General features: G+C 42.9%; 1 protein-coding gene across 3 annotated transcripts in view; it reads left to right on the forward strand.

The window, feature by feature from the left end:
- Positions 1–27,423, forward strand: part of Gpd2 (glycerol-3-phosphate dehydrogenase 2) — a 146,977-nt gene that overhangs the window by 44,648 nt on the left and 74,906 nt on the right. For all 3 annotated transcript variants that reach the window (XM_048426342.3, XM_048426341.3, XM_048426343.3), the window contains exon 3: positions 16,357–16,528. In XM_048426342.3, coding sequence (XP_048282299.1) covers positions 16,357–16,528 — 172 coding nt within the window. The remainder of the gene's footprint in view (positions 1–16,356; positions 16,529–27,423) is intronic.

Consider the following 27,423-nt stretch of genomic DNA (forward strand, 5'->3'; position numbering starts at 1 on the left):
GGCAGTAAGGTTGGGTCTGTGTGAATCAGGAGCTAATCATCATGACCCTTCCCCTGACAGGATTATCTCTCCAACTAAGCATTAAAAAAGCATGCATAAAGTATCTGGTCTGCTCCTTGGTTCAACCTGCTGTGTGCTCCAAAATGACAATTCTCAATAAAGATGGCCTCAATCTCCTTCTAGTTCTGCCTGTAAGTCCCTCAAAAGACCATGGGCAGCAACTGGAGAGATGACTCAGTGGTTAAGAGCACTTGCTGTTCTTCTACAAGACCTGAGTTCGATTCCTGGCATTTTTGTCAGTTTCACAGGATCTGATGGCTCTGGCCTTTGTAGGCACCTGCTCTCTAGTGCATATACTCACAGGTAAGATACACGCATTCACATAACTAATAATAGTAATAGAAGACCACGGGGCAGGGGAGTGCATCCTCCCGTCTCTGCTTTCTTTCTTTTTCAATGCAGAAGATCTGTCTAGGGTCTCACACGAGCTAGGCGGGCACTCTCCCCCTGAACTGTCCCCTCGGCCCCTTTTTACTTTCCACTTTGAAATAGCTTCTCATTAAATTACTTAAGCCAACCTTGATCTTGCTCTATCCTCTTAGGCTGATGGTAGTGTCTACCCGGCTGAGATCTATTTAGAATTTGCCACTCTTTTCGCTTTTTTAAACTTATTCTTCCTTGTTGGTGTGCTCGGGATTAATCCCAGAGCCTCACACGTGCCAGGTAAGCAATTCTACCTCTACATTCTGTTGGTGTGTGTGTGATTTGTCGGGAACAAGTTGATGCTGATTCTTTATTTAGTCCAAGTGATTTAAGGATAAACTTTTAGTTGAAAGGGCCTTGGATGACATTCATAAGCAGTCCAACAGTGGAGTCAAAGGAAGTGGCCTTGCTGGGAGAGCCTCTGCTTTCTAGCCCCAATTAGCTCACAGAGTGGGGTGGGTTTAAGGGGAAACTGAGTGTGGAAAGAGGGAGCTGTGGACCTTTTCCAGGGTAGGTTTATGAGGACCAGAAGTGGGCTGTATTATAGTTAGGACTGCGGGAGCATTCCCCAGGTAGCTAGGAAGGGAATGGGCCATGGAGAATGGAGCAGAATAGGCGGAAATATGAGAATTTAACTGTACTCTAACCTCTTTTTCATATTAGGACACAGGCATCTTTTTTTTTGAGAAAAATAATTAGCTTATCATTGATTCCACACCTGTTAAGGTACGGAGTGGAAAAACTGATGTGACGCTGTGGTCTCCTCGCTAACGACTGTGGTTGCTGTAACCGGTCAGGTTAGTTGTGAGGGGGGCCCTTCTTGGGTGACGTGGTACATTTGTTCTTTCCGTTACCCACCCTGAAGTTGAAGTGGCCTTTGTGAGCTCACGCCGAGGTGAAATTGATTGACTGATTTCTTGCTTCCCCCGACTCAAACACAAAGCAGGGGGCGGGCTTTGGGAATGAAGGCCTGTGTAGCTTGGAGTGGTCTTATAAGGATCAGGGAAGGAAATTCTGCGGAGGAGGCTTCCTCTGAAGCACGTGATCTGTCTAGTAATTCCTGCGGCCCGCGTTCAACACCTCCGCCCCCTCGGCGTCTGTTTTGGCAGCTTAGGATTGTAGACGGTTTTCCTGAATGTTGACCTCGTTTTCTCCCTGTAACAATGACTACAGCAGTAGCTTATTCCTTACGGGGACTGACTGAAGAAAGGCATGGGTAATTAAAGCCCGCAAGGATGGTGAGAGCCCTGTTTTGACTTATATTTCAGTCTCTCCCTTTCAGTGTGCTATTTGTAAACTTGTAAGGAAGTCCTGCTTTCTTATTGTTAGAATGGACACAAGGGTGGTTTTTTTTTTTTTCAATAGCAAAAGACAAGATTAGAGAAACAAAAACCAGAATGATCAACTCCAGTCAAAATAAATGTTTCTTTCTTTCTTTTCTTTCCTTTTGAAACTGGGTCTCACTCTGTAGCCCAGTCTGGTCTGGAATATGTGATCCTTGTGCCCCAACCTCCCTAACACTGGATTCACAGGGCAGAGCAATACCAATAACTTTGCGTGTTAGTTTATCATTCAAGTGCAGCAGGGTTTGGGTGAGCTTGTTGGAGTGCACCAGGTATGAAAGTTTAAGACTTTGGCTTTTCATAAAAAAAGGGTAATGATTCCTCCCAGGCTTTCCCCTCTAAACTCTCAGACCGTATGTCAGAGCAGGCCAGTGGTCTGGCCCACGGTAGGCCTTTAGATTCATATGCAGCTTTTTTCCTTTCTCTCAGCGTTGGGTGCTTATATTTGGACCACACTGGAATACCAGCCTGGCAATGGGAGTACATACTTTTAATTCCAGAATTTGGGAGGTACAGGCAGGTGGATGTTTACGAGTTCGAGGCCAGCCAGGACTACAGAATGAGTTCCAGGACAGCCGTGCTACACAGAGAAACCCTGTCTTGAAAAAAAGAAACAAAAGACAAACAAAACAACAACAACAACAAAAAAGTAAAAGGATGGAATATCAAACTTCTTCAAGATAATTGGTTTGGTTTACACAGTTTTGCCTGTGGTAATAATGAAGAAGTGAGTGAAGACAGAATCACTGGATGGATGTTCAAGGCCAGCCTTGCCTATGCTGTAGAAGACTAGCCTAGGATACTTGAGCTCTCACCTATAAGCAACAAAAACAATACCAAAACAGCAACAACAAAAAACCCCAGACAGCAGCAAAACTTAAAAGCATTACTAATAACTCAGCTCTTTCTTTCTTTCTTTCTTTCTTTCTTTCTTTCTTTCTTTCTTTCTTTCTTTCTTCCTTCCTTCCTTCCTTCCTTCCTTCCTTCCTTCCCTCCCTCCCTCCCTCCCTTCTTTCTTTTTCTTTCTTTCTTTAGAATTTCCACCTCCTCCCTGCCTCCCTTTTCCCTCCCCCTCCTCACCTCCCTCTCCCTCTTTAGTTCTAAGAGCAGTCAGGGTTCCCTGCCCTGTGGGAAGTCCAAGGTCCTCCCTCCTCCATCTAGGTCTATAAAGGTGAACATCCAAACAAACCAGGCTCCCACAAAGCCAGTCCATGCAGTAGAATCAAAATCCAGTGCCATTGTCCTTGGCTTCTCAGCCCTCATTGTCAGTCACATTCAGAGAGTCCGGTTTGATCACATGCTCCATCACTCCCAGTCCAGCTGGCCTTGGTGAGCTCCCATTAGATCAGTCCCACCATCTCAGTGGGTGGATGTACCCCTCGTGGTCCTGACTTCCTTGCTCATGTTTTTCCTCCTTCTGCTCCTCATTTGGAGTTAAGTCCAGTGCTCCAGTGTGGGTCTCTGTCTCTATCTCCATCCATCGCCAGATGAAGGTTCTATGGTGACATGCACGATATTCATCAGTGTGGCTATGGGACAAGACCAGTTCAGGCACCCTCTCCTCTGCTGCCCAAGCTCTTTCTAATCAATTCTCTCTTATTATTTTCTTTGAGCTTAACTGAAATGCTGTATCCCTGAGCAATACCTAATCAAATCCCGGTGTTACATGCAGGGTCCTGTTACCCACTGTTCTCTGCTTCTGTGCGGTTCACTATTTTAGAGTCAACATATGAGATCAAGTAGGCTTATGTTATCTTATCACCTTGTCATAATACCCAACAGGCAAATCAAGGTTGTCACATACAGGGATTTCCTTTCTTTTTAACTACTTAAATGATATTCCATGTTGTGTGTGTCTTACATTTGCCTACAAAGGATGAGGTGTTGTACACTAGGGAAAGAGTCAGGAATTATGAACTATATACAAAGTAGGTAAGTGGAATCTTGGCTTACCATTCAGATGTTACAGTTGTAGTTTTTAAATATTTATTTTATGTGAATGAGTGTTTTGCCTCTACTACACATATGCTCAGTGCTCACAGAGGCCAGGAGAGGGAGCTGGATCCCCCAGAAATGGAGTTAAAGATGATTGTCAGTGGCCATGTGGGTGCTGAGAATGGAATCCAGGTCCGCTGCAAGAGCAACAAGTGCCCTTAATTGCTGAATCATTTCTCCTGCCCCTTTATAGTTATGAGTTAATCCTGGAAGTGAATTGCTGGAATAACACAAGCCAATTACTCTAGCAAGCAAGCTTCAAAACCCATGGTTATAGCAAAGGTTTCTTACTGTAGTCTTTCCCCATTCAGTATGGGAAGGTAGGCGACCCATTTGTTCCTGTGGTTCAGGAACTTGTTACCTGTAGGGCTTTGCTGCCTGCAATCCCATTTCTCTGGAGGAAGAGAATCATGTTGTTAAGCCTCCAGGCACTACACGTATCCTGAATGTCGTTTTTGAATCTAGCTGACTAATGAGCTGCTTCTTATGATGAGAGTTTTATTGTTAGGGTTTATACTGAAGACATTCATCATTCATTTGCTTCTCTTATTTAGAACCCTGTGCATAGATTCCTGGAAAGGCTGTTTTTTTCTCCTAGAAATACAACTAAGTGTGTCAGGAATGTGCCTGGCATCCAAAACTTGATGAGGATTCGGAATACTCTGTATTTTAGATAAAGCCAGTTGAAACTATTCTTAACCGCTCTGTATGGTGAACTGTTTCTTATGAGACATGCTTCATCAAAGCACTGAAATTATGCAGACAGAGCTGGGAATGTTCTCTGAAGAGCATCCTATCAGCTTCTCTCTAATTCTGGGTTTTATTTAACACTTAGCCCTCAAAGTGGGGCCGCGGCAGCAACTTGTGGTTCTAACTCACGTCGGGCCTTCGAGGAGTTTGGGATGCTATTTTGTGGCTGGCATACAGAATCGGCGAGGTTAACTGTACTTCTATAGGTCACTCGTGAGTCAACGGCTGAGCTAGGATTAGCGCTGACAGCTGGTAAGCTGCTAGGCTGTTGCTAACTGAGCAGCATTGACATTCACTTTGATTTGACTTTGCATTTCATTTTCAACTATTTATTCATTTTAAGGCCTTTTAAAGAAACTTTTTAGGGATATTGTGGGACGGAGGAAACTTTCTATAAATGCCCCGGGAGAGCCCTCTTGCTTCTGTCTCCTTTTCCATTCTTCCAGCTTGATAGTCACATGTTTCTGTTTGTAAAGATTTCTCTCGGTGGTTTTTTGCCCCCTAAATTTAGGATAAAAAATACTATTAAGTTAGGTAGTCCCAATTTTACCTTATTTTGAAATCTGACACTTTTCAACAAAAACTTATGAGGTCTAATTATGTCATAGCGTGTATATATGAGAGGGGCTTGCACACATCTTACTTGTACTTGATGAAGTAGCACAGAGATCAAGAGTGTGTATCTCAAGTTTGAACATGAACTATTTGGAATGTAAGGTTCAAGTATAGTAGATTCATGACTCATCCCTTGGCTAATGGATCAGTATAGTACTCCTCTGAGAGAGAGAGAGAGAGAGAGAGAGAGAGAGAGAGAGAGAGAGAGAACCACAGAACCACTGGCCCTGTTTCAGTTCCAGTTCAATGCCATAATGGAGAGTTTTAAGGCCAAGTGCTGTTTGGTAGACATCTGGGTCTTCCCTGCGATTGCACAGGATGGCTGATTACAGGCTATGCAGATGAGCTAAGATTTCTAGAATTCATTAATTGCATTGAAAGTTCTGCCCTGTAGAAGGTGTGTTGTGGTTCACACCTTCAGTCTCAACACTTGGGAGGCATAGACAGGCAGATCTCAGAGTTTGAGGCCAGCCTGTTCTACCTAGTGAGTTTCGGGATAGCCAGAGCTATGCAATAGAGAGACCCCATCTCAAAACAAAAGCAAACAATTTTGCCTAGACCTCACAAGGATCCACCTGATTCTGCTTCTGCAGTGCTGGGGAATAAAGGCATGTGCTACCATGTTCAGAAAAAAAGAAAAGAAATATGTAAAAGATGCCTCCCCTATATTTATGAGATGCTATGTAGGGAGTAGGGTGCTCAAACAGCTACTGGACAACCAAGAGTGATATAATACATACATACATATATATCTTGTTCCTTCCTTTTCTGTCCTCTTCAGCCCCAGAGTTGCTATCTAGACCCTCCACTTTCTTTTTATATGCATGTATGTATGTGTACTTGTGTGCATCCTTGGTCTAGTAAGAGGCCAGGAGAGACGATCAGATCCCCTGGAACTGGACTTGTAGTCTCTGTTAAGCAGCCATATGGACCCTCTGCAAGATCAGCAAATGCTGTTATAATTTAGCAAAACACAGAGTAAGAGAGAAAGATGCCTTGCGATAAGAGTTCAGGTGGAGGGGTTTTATTGTTGGGGAAAAGTGAATGGGAAGAGGGGGGAGGGGAGGGCAGAGTCTGGCTTTTGGGTGCAGGAGTAGCAGGAGTGGAGTGGCGTGGAGGGGAAGGGGGAGAGAGAGGGGACAGACAGACAGAGAAAGAGAGAGATTGGGGTGGGCAGGGTTCTTTTAAAAGGAAATATAGCGAATGTGCAAGAAGGTGCTCTTAGTAGTTGCAGCTGTGAGGACATCCTGTCAGGACCCCAAGGGCAGACCAGTACAGATGCCTGAATACTAACATTCCTCCCTTTTATTTATTATAAAAAGGTGAGAAGTTAGAAAGAGGTAACAGGTGAGGTGGGAATGAGAACACTGTGTTCTCAAGATTACTTCCTGCTGACTTGGTGGTGTCGCTCATCCTTGGGGTACCTGGGAAAGCTGGGGTGCTGACTGCTTTACGTGACTGTCCATGCTCTGTGGCACTGTCAGGCACTGCTAGGACCTGACAAAATGCTGTTGGGGGTGGAGCCAAGTCGACTTCCTAGGGTTTAAAGCACCTGGTCCATTCCCATCACCACAACATCACCCAGATATATTTGATGGTCTTGCACCTCAAGCTCTATGGCCAACAGCTGGTAATCGTGCAACAGTAGCTGATTAGGAATGGTCAGCGGGTCCAAAAAACATTCTAGTGGGAGCAAAGAGGTATAAACGGTGACACAGTTCCCATGAATGTGGCAGAGAAGTAAGACCCAAGGTCTGCAATTCCTAGCATCCTAGGAATTCAGAGAGGGTTGATTTTTTTGAGACAGGCACAGACTGTCCAGTGGGTTGTCAAGAGAGACACCGTCACCTGGTACCAGGACTCCGAGGAAAGCCACAATGCTGTGGAGAAGACTTTACTAGAGAAAGGAAGCCTCATGTCCAGGGGAGTGGTCAGAGGTGGGTAGCCCTGCCAGAGACCCAGTTGCCAATATTGAATGGAAGGGGAAACCGCCAGTGAACGAGGAAGCAGATTTGTTGCAGGGGGGAAAGAGTGATCTGTTGAGGGTGGAGCAGGTAGGTAGGGTCCCAGCGTGAAGTGATTACCTTTCGGTGAGCTCTGCCACTGAGCAAATATGCTGCATGCAACAGAGTTAGGGGAAGAGTTTTATTGGGGGAGGGGAAGTGGAAGAGTGAAAGGGTGAAGGAATGATGCCTCCTTCCATCTATCAGGATCGCTGGCTGAACGTTGCAAAGGTCCCATAAAGTATCAGGAAGTGGCATTTTGGCAGGCTTATTCCCCATGTGTGAGGCAGAACAAGACCCAATGGCCTTTTATCAAGCAAGGATTGTGAGAAACGCACAGGCTACTGGGTGATCCATCAATCAAGGGTCAGGGGCCAAAGGACTAGACTGGCACAGGCTGTCCAGTGGGTAGTCATATAAAGGGTGGGGTCCAAGGGTTCTGAGCCAGAAAGAGCCATGGTTGCCTGTTACCAGGGCTTAAGGAAGTCAAAAGGCCAAAAACCACATTTGAGAGACAAGATGAGTCCTCACTCCTGCGAAATAGCTAAAGGTGGAGAAAGGGGAGTAGTTACCAATCACGTCAGGTTGGATGATGGGGACCCAGCTAATCCAGAGATCTGAGGCTGTTTATGTGGACCTGGTTTTAGGATTTTGGCGTGCCTTAAACTGCCTGCAGACAGGAAGAACCAAAGTTATAATTTAGAAAAAACAGGCACGAGAGAGAAAGATGCCATGCAAAAGAGCTCAGGTAGAGAAGGTTTTTGCTGGGAGGAAAGAGAATGGGAAAAGCGGGGAGGGGAGAGGGGAGACCAGCTTCTGGGGACAGAAGTGGCAAAAGAGAAAAGTGGGGAGGGGAAGGGAGGGAGGGGAAGGAAGAGAGAGAGAGATACAGACAAATGGAGACACAGAAAGGGAGATGGAAGGTGGGCAGAGCCCTTTTAAAAGGTAACTTAGTGAATGCACAGGAGGTGATCTTAGTGGCTACAGGTGAGGATGCGTACCCCAAGGACAGACCAGTACAGGTAGATGCCTGAATTCTAACAAGTGCTCCTCACCACTGAATAACCCATCAACCATCTCTTCAGCTTCTCTGATTCTGAGCAAGACAGCAGATTTGGGGAGCAATGTCACTCTGAGACCTCCACACATTTATTACATTATTGATTTAAAATATTTATTTGGGGCTAGCGAGATGGCTTAGTAGGGAAGCAATCTTTCTGATGACGTGAGTTCAATCTCTGGAACCCGTAGAGGAAGGAGAGAATGACTCTCAGAGTTCTCAGAGTTATCCTCTGTCCTTCACTTGTATGCTATGGCATGAACAGATGTGCACACACACTAATAATAATGATAATAATAATATAAAAGTCATTTAAAATAAAGAATGATTAAATATTTATTGAAAGCCAGTAGGTGGCATCCTCAAAATCTCAGATTGTCTGGCCACTTATGGTGTTAATTTATTTGAAGTTCAAACAGAGCCAACACTTTTCCCATTTTCCAGCAATTTCTCTTGACTCTAACATTCCATTGCTTACATTATATGATGGGAGAAAGTGAGAGTTGTAGGCAGAATGGATTTGCAGGAAACTCTACTTCCTCCCCTCTAAAGTTTAGTGATTGATTGTTTGTGTACATTCTGGTTGCACAGGGCTCTGTGCACATCTCAAAGGAATCACGGCCATGGATCAACTCTACAGTACCTTCAGGATTTACAGGAGGTCTATCCTCAGTGCCTAGAAAGAGGGCACATTCATCACTTCTCATTGCTAGGACAAGATATTTTGACAGAAGCAACTTAAGGGAGGAAGAGTTCCTTTTGCCTTACAGTCAGTTATGATGGGAAGAATTTCTGAGGGTAGGAGATAACAGGAACCGCATCTGGTTCCTGAGCCACTTCCATCAGCCAAGACCCACAGAGCCAAACCAGCACCGCTAGCTGGTCCACATTTTCAAACACATTAGCCTGTGGGGACATCGCACATTTAAAGTACAGCAATGGACTTGCCTGGTTTTCTGTGAAAATGAGAGTTTCCTTGCGTTAATTGGCTACAGAGTAGGCACGAAGCCCTCATGCGTCTGTTTATAGTGAAACATGTGGCTTACTGTCATGTAAATACAAGAAAGCCCATCGATTGGGTCACAAGAGGATCCATGAGGTGAAGATCATACAGACATATGAAGATAAACCATATGAAGATGGTTGTCACCTTTGGCCTCCAGGAACACACAGATGTGGTTAGTCTTTTTCCATGACAATAAACAGGAAGCAATTTCTCTCCAGTCTAACTGATTTGAATGGCATAATATGGGCGAGTGAGTGATTGTTGCAGTCTAAAGTGATTTGCATGAAACCTACTTTATACTCCAATTATTACTATACATGATTACAGGACAACCTGGCTGTTAATTGCCTGTGGTCTTTAAATATGCGCTTCTTTCAGAAATAGACACTAATTATTAGATCTTGTTTTCGGTCTCACCCGAAGTTGCAAATGTCTAGGATTTTTTTTTTTTTAATTTGCAAGTCTAATAGTGCTAAGACATAGTAAAACTGATCTCATTCGAAATCCTATTCAAGGGAAATGCTCTTGGTAACTTCAGATTATGAACTTTACTTGCAATTCTATGTAGATTCAAGTCTTTCTCCATTTTAAAAGGAGATATTTTGTTGGTAATTATGGGTCTGAATACGTCTATGGGCTCATAAATGCAGATTCCCTCAGAAGCTAGAGTCAGATGGATTTCCCTGGAGCTAGAATTACATGGAGGTTTGAGCCACAGAGTGTTTGTGTTGGGAACCATACGTGGGTCTTCTACAAGACCTATATGTGCTCTTAACCACTTAGCAATCTCTGCAAGTTCCATGCAAATCTTTGTCACAGTGCTGGAGGAATTTTTTTTTATTTTTCTTTGTAGTACTGGGTATTGTATCTAGGGTGTTACATGTGCTAGCCAAGACCTTTCCCACTGAGTTGCAGCCTCAACTCGCTTTTCTTTCTTTCTTTCTTCTCTCTCTCACTCTCTCTTTTTCCCTCCCTCCCTCCCTCTCTCCCTCCCTCCCTCCCTCCCTTCCTTCCTTCCTTTTTTTTTCTTCCCAGGACAGGTTTCTCACTAGCTATGGAGCCAGTCTTGAAACTCACTCTGTAGACCAAGCTGGCCTTGAACTCACAGAGATCTGCCTGCCTCTGCCTCCTCAGTGTTGGAATTAAAGGCATGCATTCCCACCGTCTGGCTCCCCAACTCACTTTTTAAGACAGAGTCTCACCAAGCTGCACATAGTGGCCTTGAACTATCTACCTTCTGATTTCCCAGGGGATGGGGCCACAGGCCTTTAGTTTCAGTAGTAAGGTTAGGTAGCTAGCTGATCCTGTGAAGAAGGATGCTTAAAAGAAATCCCACACTCGCTCAGAATTGAGTATAATAGAGGGTTATTTATTTAGGGGTGGACTCACAGATCACAGTCCTCTGTTGGACCAAGGAACAGCAACCGAATCCCGCAGCCGGAAAAGAGGCCAGACTCGCGCTTTACATTGGCATATATAGTATAAGAGACCACGCCCAAGTGGGTGGGTAACTTAAAGGCTACTGGTGGTAGAAATTCCTACAGCAATTCTGAATCTGCAATCCTGAAATTTGCAGTGCTGGGTTTGTTCTGGGTTTAGGCCTAGGGCAGCAAACTCACATGCCTCCAGTGGCCAGTTTGGTAAAACGAAACCACAACACTAGTCAGAGAGTACCCTGGGGATTACAAGTGCTACCTTATCTACTGGCCACAACTGCTGGCACTCACTTCTCATTAATCTCAGTTAGGAATCTTGAGATTTATGTGACACTGAGCAGTTTTTAAAGTTGGATATGCAAGCCAGATTTTAAGAGAGTATGTGACAGCAAAGAACAGACATGTATAGTATATTCTAGACTTAACAATGCTCTTCCCATTTCCTTTCCTAGTTTCACCCAACTGATGTTCACTACTCTTGACTTGATTTAGCTGGCCTTTCTAGGGAAACTTGACCAGGATATACGGGATGCCTTCTGTGACTGGCCTGTCCTTCCTTCTTTCTTTCCTTCCTTCCTTCCTTCCTTCCTTCCTTCCTTCCTTCCTTCCTTCCTTCCTTCCTTCCTTCCTTCCTTCCTTCCTTCCTTCCTTCCTTCCTTCCTTCTAGCTAAACTGGTCCTGAACTCTCTGTGTAGCTGAGTATGACCTTGAACTTCTGATTCTTTTGTGGTTGAGTGTTAGGATTACAGGCGTGTACTTCCCAACTTGTTTGATGTAGTATTGGGGATTGAACCCAACACCCAAGGGTTTTATGCATGCCAGGTGAGTACTCTACTGATTTAGCTTCACCACACACACACACACACACACACACACACACACACACACACACACACACACACAGAGTCCCCTATCCCCTTTGCCTTAAATACCCACGTAAGTCATATTAGAATTGTCTCTGTGTCCTCTTTTCGCCTAGTCTATAGAATGCTTGAGGGATTTCCCCAAATAGTCATTTGTTGAGTGAGTGGTGTAGAGTCCATCATCTCATGAGCATTTTGGTCTTTCAGTCAAGTTAGGACATTTTGGATTCATCCATCAGCAGAGTTCATCTCCCAGATCCCTGTCTAACCACCTTGTCAGGCAGAGGGAGACCCAGAAAAGGCAGGAGGAGAGCACGAAGATCCTTTTCTTCAAGGGTGTCATAACATAGCACCATTGCTTTGTTATCTCTGCCCCTTCTTTATTTCCCTGAAATTAGCATGTTCTCGAGAAGGTAGAGTGCAGATGTGTTTTTGTTACTCAAAGCCATATGAAGCCAAAATGAGTCTTTCTCCTGTCATAATTCTAAGTAGGGCCTTAGGCTGTGTTTACTGCCTCTAAAATAAGCGTGGCGCTTAGCTTCTCAGTTGCAACACTTTCCAGCTTTTTTCAAAAGAAATAAACAAAAATAAAACGTTATTTTAAAGTACTGTCAGAAATTAAATAAATCACCCTCAATAGTACTGCGTGTGTATTTATATAAATATATATTTTTAAATTGGAGGAACTCCTCAGTGCAACTTCTGCAACGGTCAGCTCCCCCCCCCCCCCATATTAATGTACCTGACGAAGGTTTACTGTGCAGATTCAGTGAGCAGGAAAAAGTCACATGAAAAAGCCTTATGAAGCTGCCCAGTACACAAGTGCTGTGCCCGCAGCTGGTTACTATTGTTGAGTTAGTTTTATTGAGGTATGATTTGGGGAACAGCTTAAAATGTGGTGAATCACTGATCACTGACCTGTTTTCTGATTCCCATACTTGGTTTTTTGCTGAACATTGTTTATATAGAATGGTCACAGTCGTGTACAGGATTCAGAGTCTAGCTTCTTTACTTCCTTCCTTCCTTCCTTCCTTCCTCCCTCCTTCCCCCCCCCCCTCCCTCCCTCCCTCCCTCCCTCCCTCTCTCCCTCCCTCCTTCCCTCCCTCCTTCCCTCCCTTCCTCCTTCCCTCCCTTTCTTTCTTTCTTTTAGGGGGGAGGTTTCAAGACAGGGTTTCCCTGTGTGAGTCCTGGCTGTCCTGGAACTCACTCTATAGATCAGGCTGGCTTCTAATCGAACACAGAGATCTGCCTGCCTCTACCTCTGGTGTGCTGGGTTTAAAGACACGACACACACACACACACACACACAAACACACAGAAACTGGGAAGGTATCTAAGACACCAGGCGAAGGACTACCCCCAAACTCTTGCTTTGGCGCCATTACAAATAAAGTCATTGGGAACCTCTGCTAACAGGCTTCAGTGTGGACACAGGCTTTCATTTCTTCTGGGTAATTATCAAGGACACTGATTGCTGGCAGTTAAAAAAATAGTTTGGGGAGATAAAGCCATGATACCAATATTGACACACATGTGACATCCAACTATAAGTGACAATTAATTAGCCGTTTGATATCTGGAGTTCCCCAAATTAGAAACTATTGTGGCGTGAAGAGTATCGGATGATATGGAACATCTGAGATTCTCTAGAGAGTTCCTAGCCATCTGAGAAGAATGAGCAGGACACACTTAAGAGCAGCTTACTCACTCATTACTGCTGGGCAGTGGAGTGCTATCCAAAGGAAGCTAAGCAAATGAGGTGCAAAAAGTGGGAGAAAAATAGTTGTCTTGGATACCGAATTGAGTGACCAGTCAGTTGTTTGTGATCAGGCATAGTAGTGTTGTGTTGTGGGCATAGGGTGTGTTGTGATGAAGAGGGTAATGGCGTGCATGTAAAAATCTAGTTAATGGTGAGTTTAGTGGGTAAATACTAAAGCCGGATAATTCAGGGGCTTCTGAATCTCTTGTGAATTTTTAGGGTAAATGTTGGAAACATGAGATGTTGGAGACATATATTCCATATATGGAAATGTTGTTGTATTAGACAAGGTCTTGCCCTGTAGTCCAGGCTGTCCTCAAGTATGTAATCCTCCTGTCTCCCTGCCTCTTGGGCATTGAGATCACAGGCATTTGCCACCATAAAGATGAAAGAGGTGTTTTTGATATTAAGATAAGGCAGGCTAAGACTTTTCCCGCAAAAGGTCAGGAAGCTTGCAGTACCACATAACCAATGGGAGCGACGGATGCTCCTCACATCTCCCCCGCCTGCTGAGGAGAAGCCCTGGTTGAGTCTTCATGGTTAGAACAGACTAGGGCGTTTTTGGAATTAACAAGTTCTAATGAACTATACCGTGATATGGTCTTTAAACTTATTTCTCGACTATTTCTAGAAAACTTACCAGGCAGAAAATGTCAGCGATTCTGTTGACGTGTGAAAACGCTCCGGCGGTTTAGTCACTTGTCAGTCCCATGTCCAAGTCTTCCCCATCTGTCATGGCACAGTTCCGCCTCCCTCCCCACAGTGGTCAGAGTCTACCCCACCCCCTCTTTTGGCATTTGCTTTTTCTATAAATGTGTTATATCTGTATATACTATCTCTCCGTGTGTTCTATTTTTCTTCTCATTAGGTGAGGAAGACAAAGACCATAGCTAGGGGAGCCCAGTCCTTCATAGAACTTAGCAGTTTCTTTTATTTGGCTTGTTACATGAGGGACCAGTTACTAATACATGAACAGGAGGACTTAGATGCAGAATGAGATGTTTTTGAGTTTTGGCATATGAATTAATAATTTAAAAATTGGTGCACTCTGTTGTAAGTGTGGAGGTGAAAGGGCAGTTTGTGGGAGTCTGCTCTTCCCTACTATGTGGTCCTGCAGACTGAACTCAAGTTTGTCAGACTTTCAAGACAGGGGTGCAGAGACTTAAGCTGGGTCTCTGTGACCCAAGACAGGCTTTCCACAGTGTTCTCTAGACTTCTGGCTTTATTTCCATAGAAATTCACCTGGCTTGATAATAATTAATCCAGTCCTAGGCAGTAATTTGGTTTATCTGATTTTTTTTTTTTAAATCCCTCATCTTGAATGAACAGAATAGTCTCCATGCAGTAACCACAGCTGGATATCCTAGTGAACACTGTAAGCCCAGCCCTTAGGCCAGTTTGGGGCCAGTCTGGGCTACATAAAGAATTCCAAGCCATCTTGTAGATACATGAAAAGACCATGTCGCAAAGATCCGAGAGCTCCTCTTCTTGAGAAAGCTTGGCCGTGGCCACTCTGAGCGTCATAGGTGACTTGGGGCAGAGTGGAAGAAGAGCCTTCACTGTGCTGATCCTGCGAAGTAATAGAGAGAAATCGAAGCTGCCATCTTTGGATAACTAGAGGAACAACGTGCATCACTTACTCTGCATTGTGCTAAATGTGTCCACACAGTAGTGTGAGAAGCAAATCCCAAACACCGATTTTTCCGTGTGCTCGACCTCCACCTCTGCTTCTGGAACTCTCTCATTTTCGTGTGTGTGTGTGTGTGTGTGTGTGTGACCCATGTAACACAGGCTGGGTCTGGGACTCACTCTGAACCCTAGGATGGCGTCCTGCCTTCGTCTCCCGAGGTTTGGAATTGTAGAAGTGGGGCAGCATGGAGGTCCAATCCTTTTTGCTTGTGGTTGTCCTGAGAATGGTTTGCAGAGTCTCACACATACTAGGCAAATTCTTTGCAAAACCAAAGAAACAATTAAAAAAAGGACATGTATTTTTGATTTGGGCTGATAATGAGTTTGTTATTAAAGAACCCAGAAATTTAGGAGAATTGTGCCTAGTTTGAATTATGTTATTACTAATTTTTCAAAAGTCTAAATAATGTACTACATTGGCAATTTCTAATATTTTATGGGGAAGCCTCTTACTAAAATCTTTGAAAACTATTCCCATTGAGCATAGTAGATTTATTTTTATTTGTTTAATTTTGGAAATAGGGTTCCTCTATATGTTGTGTTGGCCTTGATATAGACCAGGCTGGCCTTGAACTCACAAAGATCTACCCACCTGTCTCTGCTTCCCAAGTGCTGGGAATAAAGGTGTGAGTCACCAAACCCAGTCTTGCTTATTTAAACAAGGTACTGTCAACAAATAACAAATCACAAAAATTAAGAGTATATTTTTGTCATTAGAATTGAATAAGAAACATATGCATTTAAGAAAATGCACAGGGGCTGGAGAGATGGCTCAGTGGTTAAGAGCATTGCCTGTTCTTCCAAAGGTCCTGAGTTCAATTCCCAGCAACCACATGGTGGCTTACCACCATCTGTAATGAGAGCTGGTGCCCTCTTCTGGCCTGCAGTCATACACACAGACAGAATAGTGTATACATAATAAATAAATAAATAAATATTTAAAAAAAAAGAAAATGCACAATGGTTATAAAGTTCTGTTAGCCCCTCTCACATGATATCTGTACTTTTAAATCTTGTCTGAATGGTTTGATACTACCAGGTAAAGCCCTTCCTTCTGATTCCTCAAATTGGTTTAGGTAGAACATTTGGGAATTGCTACATAGTGCTAGAAATAATTAAAACACAAACAAACATTTGAGATATTGAATTTGAAACCAGGTGTTCTGTGTAAATAGCTGAGACCTATGTAAAGGACTAAAGCCGGCCCCATGACCGCTGCACCTGTGACTGCACGTGGACCAGGGGCTAGCACTGGTAGCCCTCGTGTCCATTATGAATCTCTTTAGAGTACACTGTATGCTTTGCTGAGTTGGCATTCCAGATGTGTGACCAGAACCTGCCCACTTTCCCTCAGGTGAGCCTGGCTTATGTGGAAGCAGCAGAGTGCCTCTCAGAGCCTGTGAACAGGGAGCCTCCATCCAGAGAAGCTCAGCTGATGACATTGCAGAACACATCGGAATTTGACGTCCTTGTTATTGGAGGAGGAGCCACAGGAAGTGGCTGTGCCCTAGACGCTGTCACCAGAGGTGAGTTGTCGTCCAGTACTGTAAATGAAGACAGTGTTGACTCTTGAGCTCACATTTCTCTTGATGTTCCTTCATGAAAACTCTTGTAATTTTCAAAAATCTAGGCACTTGCAACAGTTTCAAAATTAAATATAGCTATAAAAATATTTTACTGCAGCAGATTTATTTGAAAATGAAACTCTATATTCTTGAAAATTCATTCAAGTAACCTAACATTTTTCTATTCATTCTGAATCATGATACATTTAAAATATAGACACTCTAGAATCTACTCTGCTACCACACTGACCTCGGTTGTCGTCAAGTTTCATGTCTCCAATCATGGTGTATAATTTGAGGGAGATTATGCTCAAACACGCCAAAGCAGGTGGGAAGAACAGTTTCCAGTTATCACAAGGCATCTTGAGCTTAGCTTTCTGGCCAGCCTGGGCAGGAGAATGGAAAGGGGCTATAATTCTATCTTTATGGGAGGTTGGGCTTGGGACTGCTCTACTCAGAAGAGTTAATATCTTCTAAGTAAGTGACAGTCTTCTGTGCCAAAAAGAATCCTTTCTCTAGTAGGAGCCAGTCAGGGAACTTATTTTTCCTCCTATTTCCAGTTGATTTCTTCATTTACATAAAAACATATAATCATTCTTTTCATTTCAATTTTGTAAATATTTGAGGTAGTTCCTGCATGCATAGTGGTATACAAGGCACTGCAAGAGAATACAAAGATGATCTATGACCAGTGCCTTAGGGAGTTTTTGCATATAGATCACATTATACAGAACACGTACCGTTCAGTGTGTTCAGAGGCATTAGAGACATAGGTACATCCATCTGTAGGTGTAAACTCTCTCATCGATCGAGGGAACAGGAGCTGAAATATGCCAGCACATATAACAGTTTAATAGGCAACTGTTAGTTCCTGAGAAGGACCAGGACTGAAGAAATATGGTGGTGGAACTGCATGACATCAGCTCAAGTGGGGACAGGAGGTGCTTTAACTGGGAGCACCGAGGCCAGATAGGAAGATGATGAGGGAGGGGTTGAGAGGCAGGAGGTATACCAATCAGGTGAAGACCCAGACTTTCCTGAGCAGGCCTCCTGAGGTTCTGGAGATGAAGAAAAGGTGGAGGATGCAGACACATCAGCAGACTCTCCAGAGACACGGAGATAAATGCCATGGTGAAGTGGGGTTGAGAAGAAAGCCATCTGTGGAAGGATTTTTTTTTTCTTTCTTTTCTCTGCTTTTGTTTTGTGAAGGCAGGAGGAACAATTCAGTGCAGGGCTGAAGTTGAATATTAAATAGAAAAAGAGAGGGTGCGGCACAGTCCTGGGGAAAGAGGCTGAAGGGGCTGTCCCAGGTGTGCCCTAGTTTCACAGGGGTAAAGATTCTAAAACACAAGAAAGAGACCCCGCTGAAGGGACCTGAGAACTGATATAGAACAGACAGAATCAGTGTACTACACTCCACTTATGTGTGGAAGGAAGAAACTTCAGTGCTGAATAAACATACTTCTGTCTTATAGGGAAGATAATAGGGAAATACATACCGCCACCTTATAGAGAAGATAATAGTGAAGGAAAGGGGTTTCTTCATTAAAGTTGCAAAATAGAGATTGTTATCCATGAGGGAGAGGCAGGATGGGAAGGAGGTGGGGGCGGAGGGAGAGAGGAAGGTAGGAGAGGGGGAGAGAATATGAATGTCTGTGTGCACACCTAGTACTGCCAAGAAGCAGAGAAAATAGAAACCGTAGAAAGTAGATTAGAATCTAGAACAATTCTCAAATTGTTAAATTGACTAGTTATCAATAATAAATGGAGAAAATAATAATAATAATAATAATAATAACAACAAATGAGGAAGGATTCACAGAAGCAGAGGGAACTATTGAAAGACAGATCTAGAGCTGAAGAAGGCAAGGTGGCAGGTAGCAGCAGCTTGACATCCGCTTGACATCAAGGGTGACTGGAGGTTCCTGAGGGAATCCCGATGAAACTGTCACCATAGCCTTATTTCTTTCCTCCTACTGCGAAGTGTCACCCTTGTTCTCTTTGTGTATTTCCTCTATTCTGTTTGAAAACGTAGACAAGATCAGTTGTAGTTACTCTCCTATACTGTGCTTCTTTCAGTAACTGCGTTTAGTAGGGTTTTGTGCACGTTGTATTTATTCTTGTCAATGGAAAATGCTGTTTTGTATGTCTTCACTAAGCGAATGAAGTTTTTAGTTTGCTTCTTTTTGTGAGTGTGCTGTATGCACACACATTTATGTATGGTTTTTGCAAGTGTGCATGTCTACAGAGGACAAAAGTTGATGACGGATGTATTTCTCAGTCACTCTCCACTTGTTTGTGAGACATGAGCTGACTAGGTCATCCGGCCTGGCCTCAGAGTTTAGATGCTCCTGACTTAGCCTCTCAGACACTTGGATTTCAGGCATGTGACAGCATATCTGGCTATTTTTGTGTTTTTGTGTGTGTGCTGGATGCTAAACCTGGCGCTTCAAGCCTGCTAAGTACATCACTACTGAACTGCACCTCCAGCCTCATGCTTATATCTTCCTTATTTAAAGTCCTACTGTTATGAGTTAAGTACTGAACAAACTCTGAGCATGCAAGAACTAGTAAGATGTTAACTAATACAGTGTTTTCCTTTGAGCAGTGAAGTAGGCATTCGGTAGTGATTAGAGAATTATGGGTAGTGATAGTGCATTATAGGTAGTGGTAGTGATGATGATTGGAGTTTTCATGAGAGTCTTATATCTAAGAAAATGATATGCAATTAATATTTTGTGACATATTGATCGCCACCTTAGAATAATTGCCTGTCTTTTTCTAAGTTTGTGATTTACAGAAGGGATGGTCACAGTGTTTATAATTAAAACATATAAGGAGATGCTGAAGGTAGTGTGTATTTATCCTCTTACTGTGGTTTCTGATTATATCAGTGGCCCTCTGAAGTGTGAAATAACCACGGGCCTTTGGTTAATGAATTGCGCATTGTTGCTGTTCATTCATGGAATTTGCTCTTTTATTATATTTGATGCTTCACTTAACAACAAATTTTGCTTTCTCTGTGTTTGATATGTTTTTACCAAATTATTCCTGATTGTATCCATTAATCTTTAGTCACATTTGACAAAAATAAATTACTGTGATCTTTTAAAGTTACCAGTAATAATTAGATTTTTTTCAGGACATCAAAGTTTTGGGGGGAAACCGCTAGATGTGAAAGGATTTGTATAGAATTGTTTACACAAGCTTTTTAGATGAAATCCTATGCCCAAATGTAATTTCAGTAGTGGATAAACAAAGACTGCAAAGGCAAAGTTGTGGAGTCCTTCTAATGGTCATTTGTTTACATTCTCACCATCTATGTCTTTTCAGGAATCAATTCTCATTTGTTTCATTTGGGAATATTATTTCATAAACATAACATGCACAATTGGGCTGACGTTCTTCTGCAGGTCTATGGTCAATAATAATGACCTCACGTTCACTACATCCATGGCTAGTTTCTCGACTGAGATATGGGCCCCCAGGCACCATTGTGGGGGCTTTACTCCCAAGGTAACAAAAGGAAGAGACTTTGATTATTGTAGTCTCTGCCAGCTGTGCTTCCTTTGTCTCTTTTTATGTGACTTTACCTGTGTGTATATCCGGGACCACCGAGGACGTTTTGGGTTTAATATCTAATTTAGAAAACTTAACTTCGTGTTTTTGTTTAAATTGCAGAAAAGACTCTATGGCTGGAGAAAGGTTTATGTAGTGGTCTTGTTTAAAAATGTACATTAGAGCCATGGCTGGTGAGGCTGGTGAGGCATGGATGGTGAGGCAACGGAAGGACCAGTTCAAGGCTCTGAGACGTGTTTCAAAAGCCTAAATGCAGGGGGCTGGAGAGATGGGGAGGTTGACTCAGCAGTTAAGAACACTCACTGCTCTTTAAGAGACTCCAGGATCAGTTCCCAATACATGAACCAATGGTGTCTCCAAAGGATCTGATGCCCTCTGTTCTTCATGGGCTCCTGCACACATACGATGCATATGAATGCACGAAGGCAGATATATAAAAATAACAAATCTTTAAAGAAACCCTAAAGACAAAACAATGTACAGGTACTTATGTTTATAAAGTGGTGTACGACTGGCAACTCTTGACTCTCACCATGCTTCTTTTAAGTCTGGGCAGTACAGCATAGTCGGGACACAGACTATGCATGTGGGATGCAGCAGGTTCCAAGTTTGGTCTCACTGCTAATTATCTCTGACTTTCAAAAAGTTTCTCTTACGTGGAACTTCCAGATTTTCAGGGATAGTTGGAGTGTAATAGTAACATTCTTTTCCACAAACAAGGGTTTATGCATTGTAGAAAAAGTTTACAAAAGAAGAGGAGCCTTGAATGAGCTTTGACTCATTCTGGGGTTTATAGGGCCTATCTGCTTGAGTATTCTGCCACACTGCTCCTGGGAGTCGGGTGTGCAGTTAGCCTTTTTGTCAGCTTGACATAACGGAATCACCTGGGAAGAGGGAACCTTAATTGAGGAACTGACTCCAGCAGACTGGTCAAGCTCCCTGTGGGTGGTACCACCCCCTGCATAGGTAGGCCTAAGCTAGTGGTTCGCCTCATGTGGGTCGTGACCCCTATGGAGTTCTCATATTAGACATTCTGCATATCAGATATTCACATTATGGCTCATAATAGTAGCAAAATTACAATTGTGAAACAGCAATGAAATAATATTATGCTTGGGCTTCATCACAACACAAGGCGTTGCATTAAAGAGCCGTAGCAATAGGAAGGCTGAGAACCTCGGGTCTAGGGTGTATAATTATGGAGGGTGGCTGAGGAAGCCAGCAAACTGCTTTCCTGCGGTTTCTGCTCCAGATTACTGCTTAGTTTGCTTTGAGGATGGGCTCTCAGCTATAAAATGAAATAAACCCTTTTCTCCTGTAAGTTGGTTTTGGTCAGTTTTTTTATTACAGCAATAAAAATAAAGCTAGAACAGTGAGGGAGACCGCATTTCAGGGGTTTAAACAGCAGAAAGCAGGCTCAGTCCTTGCTAGACACTGGAAATGGTGTAATGTTGCAAATCTCTGACTGTTATGTTGGAAATTTAACTTTTTGGGTTTTTGATTGTTTATTTGAGACAGGGTCTCTCAGCCCTGTCTGCCATGGAACTCACTATGTAGACTAGACAGTTCTCAAATGCACAGAGATTTGCCTGCTTCTGCCTCCTGTGTGCTGGGATCAACACTGGGCAACCCTCTGTCTGATCTTTAACACAGTTTTAATACAGTGATTTCCTTTGTCGGGAGTCAGGCAGGAAAAACTTGAGAAATGGTGCCAAACTCGCTTGGGAAGCAAACCTGTGCCATCTCCTAGATTACTAGGCTATTGTTATATATCGTAGAGGGTGTATCAGTTATTAAAATGTTTTAAAACTACTATAAAATTCTGTGGCAAAGTAATAAAAAGAAAAGTGGAAGGAACAAAAGTAAGAGTTTAGAAGTAGATGGAAAGTTAAGCGTCTTCTTACGGAGCGTTTACCTAGTGAGTGAAAGGCTGTGGGTTTGAGCCTGCGCTGCTGCAAGCAAGACAAGAACAACAAGAATTTTTACCTGTCACAAAAAACAATAAAGTAAGACCATATGAAACATGGAAAATACTTGTTTTACCAAACAGGTTTTGTTTAAAGTAGTGCATTTGTTTGTGATAGGGATTCAGATAACACAAGTTTACTTCAAACTAAGTCAGGTAGCATGAGTCATTTTGAACCTCTGACCCTCCTGCCTCTACCTCCTGAGTTCTGGAATTACAGGCATGCACCACCATGTCCAGTTTAAATTTCAGATATTTTCAAAGCTTTTGCTTTATCTGTCATAAACAGTATTTAACTAAATACTGTGCATTCATTTGCTCTTTAATTTTTTATTGTTTGTTTGTTTATTTATTTACTTATATATATGGGTGTTTTGCCTGTAGAGGTCAGAAGAAGGTGCTGGACCATCTGGCACTGGAGTTACAGATGCTTGTTAGTTGCCAGGAATTGAACTTAGGTCCTGTAGAAGAGCAGTAAGTAACTGTTGAGTTCTGGCCCCATTTAACCTTTTCATTTTGCTTCTCTTTCCCCTTTCTGTCTATCATATTAGATTTTTTAAAAATTATTAATGAACTTAGTTTTTTGACAATTGAATAAATGTACTTAATGTATTATGATTGTTGTCTCCTCATCCTCTCGTCTCCCACCATTGTCAACCCTTCCCCCTCCTTACCCATTCATTCCTCTCCCAGGTTTATAACTTGTATTTGTTTTGTGACCCATTTCAGTTAATCAGGGGTGTGTGGCCCCTGGGTGGGACTGTCCTTCGGAGCCTGGGGGGCTCATCTCTGAACTCTCTTTTCACCGAATGGTTTTCCTTTTCCTTGAATAGTTTTCTATTCTCGTCTGTTTCTAGTTGCTGCTGCCTTTAAGATCTGTCTGGAACTTTTCCTCTCGCTGGGTCTTCTGCCTGTCCCATGTTCATCTTGACCATCTGATGAGCCAGCTGGAGCCCTGACTCTGGTGGTGTGCTCTTGGCTGAGATGCAGCAGGTAGTCCTCAGCCCTAGACAGTGGTCAGGAGTAGCTTGGCAGCTTCCCGTACAAAGTGCAGACCCCTTCTTCAGTCTCAGCTTTCAGTGGCTCCTCTGACTTGTTTCCGCACAGTGAATAGTTCTATTCCTGGTCCTTTAGGATCGTATTCCCAGATTCTGAGCCCACCGGGACAGACGTGTTTGACCCGAGCACTCTGTTCTGCCTCACTTCTGGTCCAGGGAGTGTTTATCTTAATTTTGAATCAACCACATCTTTTTAAGTAGTTTTGTTTGAATAGAGAAGGCAGGACTTGTTTAAAGATGGGTGTGCAATGGCCATATAAACTAAATTTTTGTTATCTAAAAAACTAATGTTTGCATGTTTGTATGTATGCACCTCTGTATGTGTCTTCGTGTGTACTTGTGTGTGAATGCATGACCACAGTAGATATGCTGGGATTAGATTCACATCGTTATACACATCTTTACATGTGGATTCTGGGGATCAAATTTGGCTTGTATTATTAGTACTTTCATAGCCTGGCCTCCCTGGCCCTCAGAATTTTATTTATAACAGCAAGATATTGGGGAATGACTTCATAAATAGGAATTTTAGTCAGTTATAGAAATCAGATAAAGCCAGGTGTAGAGGTGCACGCCTTTAATCCCAGCACTCGGGAGGCAGAGGCAGGCAGACCTCTGTGAGTTCGAGGCCAACCTGGTTTACAAGAGCTAATTCCAGGACAGGCACCAGAGCTACAGAGAGACCCTGTCTTGAAAAACCAAAAAAAAAAAAAAAAAAAAAAAGAAAAAGAAAAAGATAGACCTGTAAATAATTGCCAAGAAAATAGCCAAGATGTGTTATAAGTTGGAAAAGAACATTATGAAAGAATAACTTAATTACACATGTATTTTAAGCACAAATGAATACGGGCTATAGACTTAAGCACATCAAGATTATAGTAATACACACAAAACATTTTAAATAATTAACCTCAGTTTCCATTGGCTATTGTATTATTTTTATCATTTTGTCTTACACTGACTGATACCCCTCCCCCATTTGACACTGGCCATTTTTATAATAACAAGGTGACAAGAAGGAACTATAGTAGCACCTCTCATTTTCTGAAACTATATTATTATGTTTTGAACACAATTTTGTGACTTTACAATTGAATGTCTATTTAAGTACCATAAAATATGTTAATGATATAGTCAAAGTTAACAGTTATATATTAGTTATATATTTATCCATTTCCTAATATGGGCATAGCCAGAGGAATCGAAATAATGAATATCTAATATTTTACACACCTGTACAAAACATTCACTGTCAGAAAATGCCAGACAGAGCATTGGATCCAGGCCTTGGCTTACCAGGGTTCCTGCCAGATCCTTGTAGGTGCCGTCCTAGAGAAAGGAGTCCTTCGTATTAGGCCTTTGGGGTAGTCTTCTGTATTAGTAATGACAGTGGCTCAGAAACCCAAATAGGTGCCCGAAGTTTAAAGAAAGAGAATCTCATCTTTGTTGAAAACCTCATCTTTCCCCATGCAGCACGCGGATTTGGTGCCTATGCTTACATTACTAAGGCACGATCTTAACTTTTTGACTTGTGTTATTGCTTTGGGGCCTCTGATTATTTCATAGCGATGGTTCCTGCTTTCCATTCAGCAAACTCTAATAGTCACGTTTCTGAAATCTTATCCTAATGAAATAATTACAGATGCAGGGAGTCTAAAGGAAAATATAATCGCGCTGCACAATCTGAAAGAGTGAAGACAGATGTTCAAAAACAAGGAACTGAATAAATAAGCCATAGTAAACATTTAATTTAATACTTTAAAAGGCTTTAACAGTGAAATTACATACAATATTTATCGATTACAAAATGTTTATAACAAACAGTGTTAAATGAAAAAACTTTAAATATGATCCCGTTTTTGCAAAACTGAACGTATGTGATTATATACATGCACAGAAAATGTGAATGTTTAAACGCCCAAATGTCAACTGTGGTTATCTCTGAGTGGTGTAATTACAGGAGTTTTATTTTGTTCTCTGTGCATCTCTGCATTTATTATATTGAGCATGTTTTCATGCATAATAAGATAATCAGTAAAAGGTATTAAAATATACTTCTGTTCTATTCCATGTTGTGAGAGTTAAATGTCGTATCGTTTCTCCCTTTAGGTTGTAATTATTCCCCTGCATTCATCCGACTGTCTGGATCTATGAGTTGATTTAGTTGGAAATAGCTCGACAGTGTCCCTTAGGCCGGACGAGTCAGAACAGAGAAGTGTTTGGTGCTCTCCTGCACCCTCCCTGGAAGATACGGTGTAGGTGTGCTGACACGCAGCGTGGAGATGAGCGAAAGCCGACTGTAGCACCAATTCTCGTTGTCCTAATGACTAAAACCCGGAGTCAGATACGAGGGGGTGAAAGCCGAAGGGTCAGAGAAGCAGTGTGACTGGCTACTAGAGAGACCTTTCACCTCTACCAATGCTCAGATCGCAGGGGCGATCGATCCTCTTCCTCAGACTGCATCCTCAGACCGCACTGAGCTTCTGTCTCTTCCAGCCTTACAGTTCTCTCGCTGCCCAGCCATTAGTGCTGGGGTTAAATGCGTAGGAATCCAAGTGCTGGGGTCACCTTTGTATGAGCTCTGTTTCTCCTTTAGACAGGTCCAGTCTATGTATCACAGGGTTTCCTTGAATTCACAGAGATCCCTCTGCCTCTGTCTCCCACGTGCCTGGATTAAAGGTGTGTGCTACCACCACCTGGCCTCCTCAGCTCTCAGCAAGAGGTTGTTTGCATCCTGGAAGCAAACCTTCCTTTTGATCTCTTCAACCCTGCCTTACCCAAGATTGCAAAGGCTAAGGATTGAGTGCCACATCCAAAATACATGCTGTTACTCTAAGAGGATCAAGAGACCTTCTTTTACTTCCTTACCTTCCTTATCTTTAGGAAACAAAGCCTTTCATTTTAAACCAGCCATCTTTGGAGGTGGGGGGCATTAGACCAAGAAGACAAAACAAAAAGTAAACAAAACAATTAGAATCCAGTGAAGCAAATTTGTAATCCCAACCCTGGGGAGGCTGGCGCAGGATGTGTTTCCAGCTACACAGTGGGCTACACAGTGAGTTAAAGGGAGCCTGAGATGCAGAGCAAGATCTTATGCCCCCAACCAATGCTCCCCCCACACACACCATAAACATTTAAAGGCTCACACTTTTAGTTAAGTAATCAAAGAATGGAGTCATAGAATCGGCTGAGACATCTGGTCATGTTTTGACTCTGTGTTACTTTTTCTCTGTATTCCCATTCAGCAAAATCAAGAGATTTGGAACACTTGATGCATGGAGTAGTTGACCGTGTCACGGTTCTGATGTTTCAGGCTTGCGTCCTTTCTTTTGTAATTTAAGCAGCTTTTAGGTAACCTGGTGATTTCATACACTGATTTGGCAGCCGTTTTGGAGACTATATCTGTTGTTTGCTTTGAGAAAAGCAGTCTCATTTCTCTGCAGAAATTCTGGTGGGTGGTTGGTAATTTGACAAGAGATAATAAGATGGCAGAGGAGGGCCTGGCGTGACGGAAAGGCTTGCTTTAACTTTCGTTGCTGCTCACTGTGGTTTCTCACGGAAATACATATGAATGCTTCTAAAACACCCACAACAGGAAAAAGCGGGAACTTGACAGTAAGTATCCTGGATTACCTGTCTGAAGTGGTTTGCTAAGTCCCTGGAAAGCTCCCAGAGTTTGGGAAGGAAAAACCCACCCTGACAGCAGGGTCCCTGAGACCGCTCTTGCTAGAGCTGCCTCCTGAGACAGGACTCCTGATTGGCCAGCCTACACTGTGGGCCTTAGGTCTGCTATTACCATTTCTCCAGCCTCATCCCCACCCCTTTACCCCCCAAAAAAATCTATTTAGAACCCAAATCCATCAGATTTCTCAGCTTAAACCCTTCAGTAATTCCCGTGACAGACTACAGTACGTCACCAAACAAAGTCTGAGAACTTGTGGAGAAAAAATTAAAATTTACTTTAAAAAAAATCCAAGCAAACTCTGGTTCCTGGAACTGGACACCCAGAACTGAATAGAGTGTAGTGCATCTAGACACTAATGCATATTATTTTAGTGAAGATGTCTTCTCGGAGGCATTTTCCTGTGGAGGACAGCCAGTAATTGCTGATGTGGCCAATAATGCCCCAGTGTGTTGTCACCTCCTCTCATGAGATTCCCACATACCCTCTTCCCCCATCCCCAGGGGCAAGCTGCCTGTGACAAGGCTAGGCATACACCCTCCCTCCCCTTTTCCCTCCCCCTTCATCCTTC

Source organism: Myodes glareolus, chromosome 21 (assembly GCF_982192425.1).
Source record: "Myodes glareolus chromosome 21, mMyoGla1.1, whole genome shotgun sequence".
Taxonomy (NCBI): Eukaryota; Metazoa; Chordata; class Mammalia; order Rodentia; family Cricetidae; genus Myodes; species Myodes glareolus.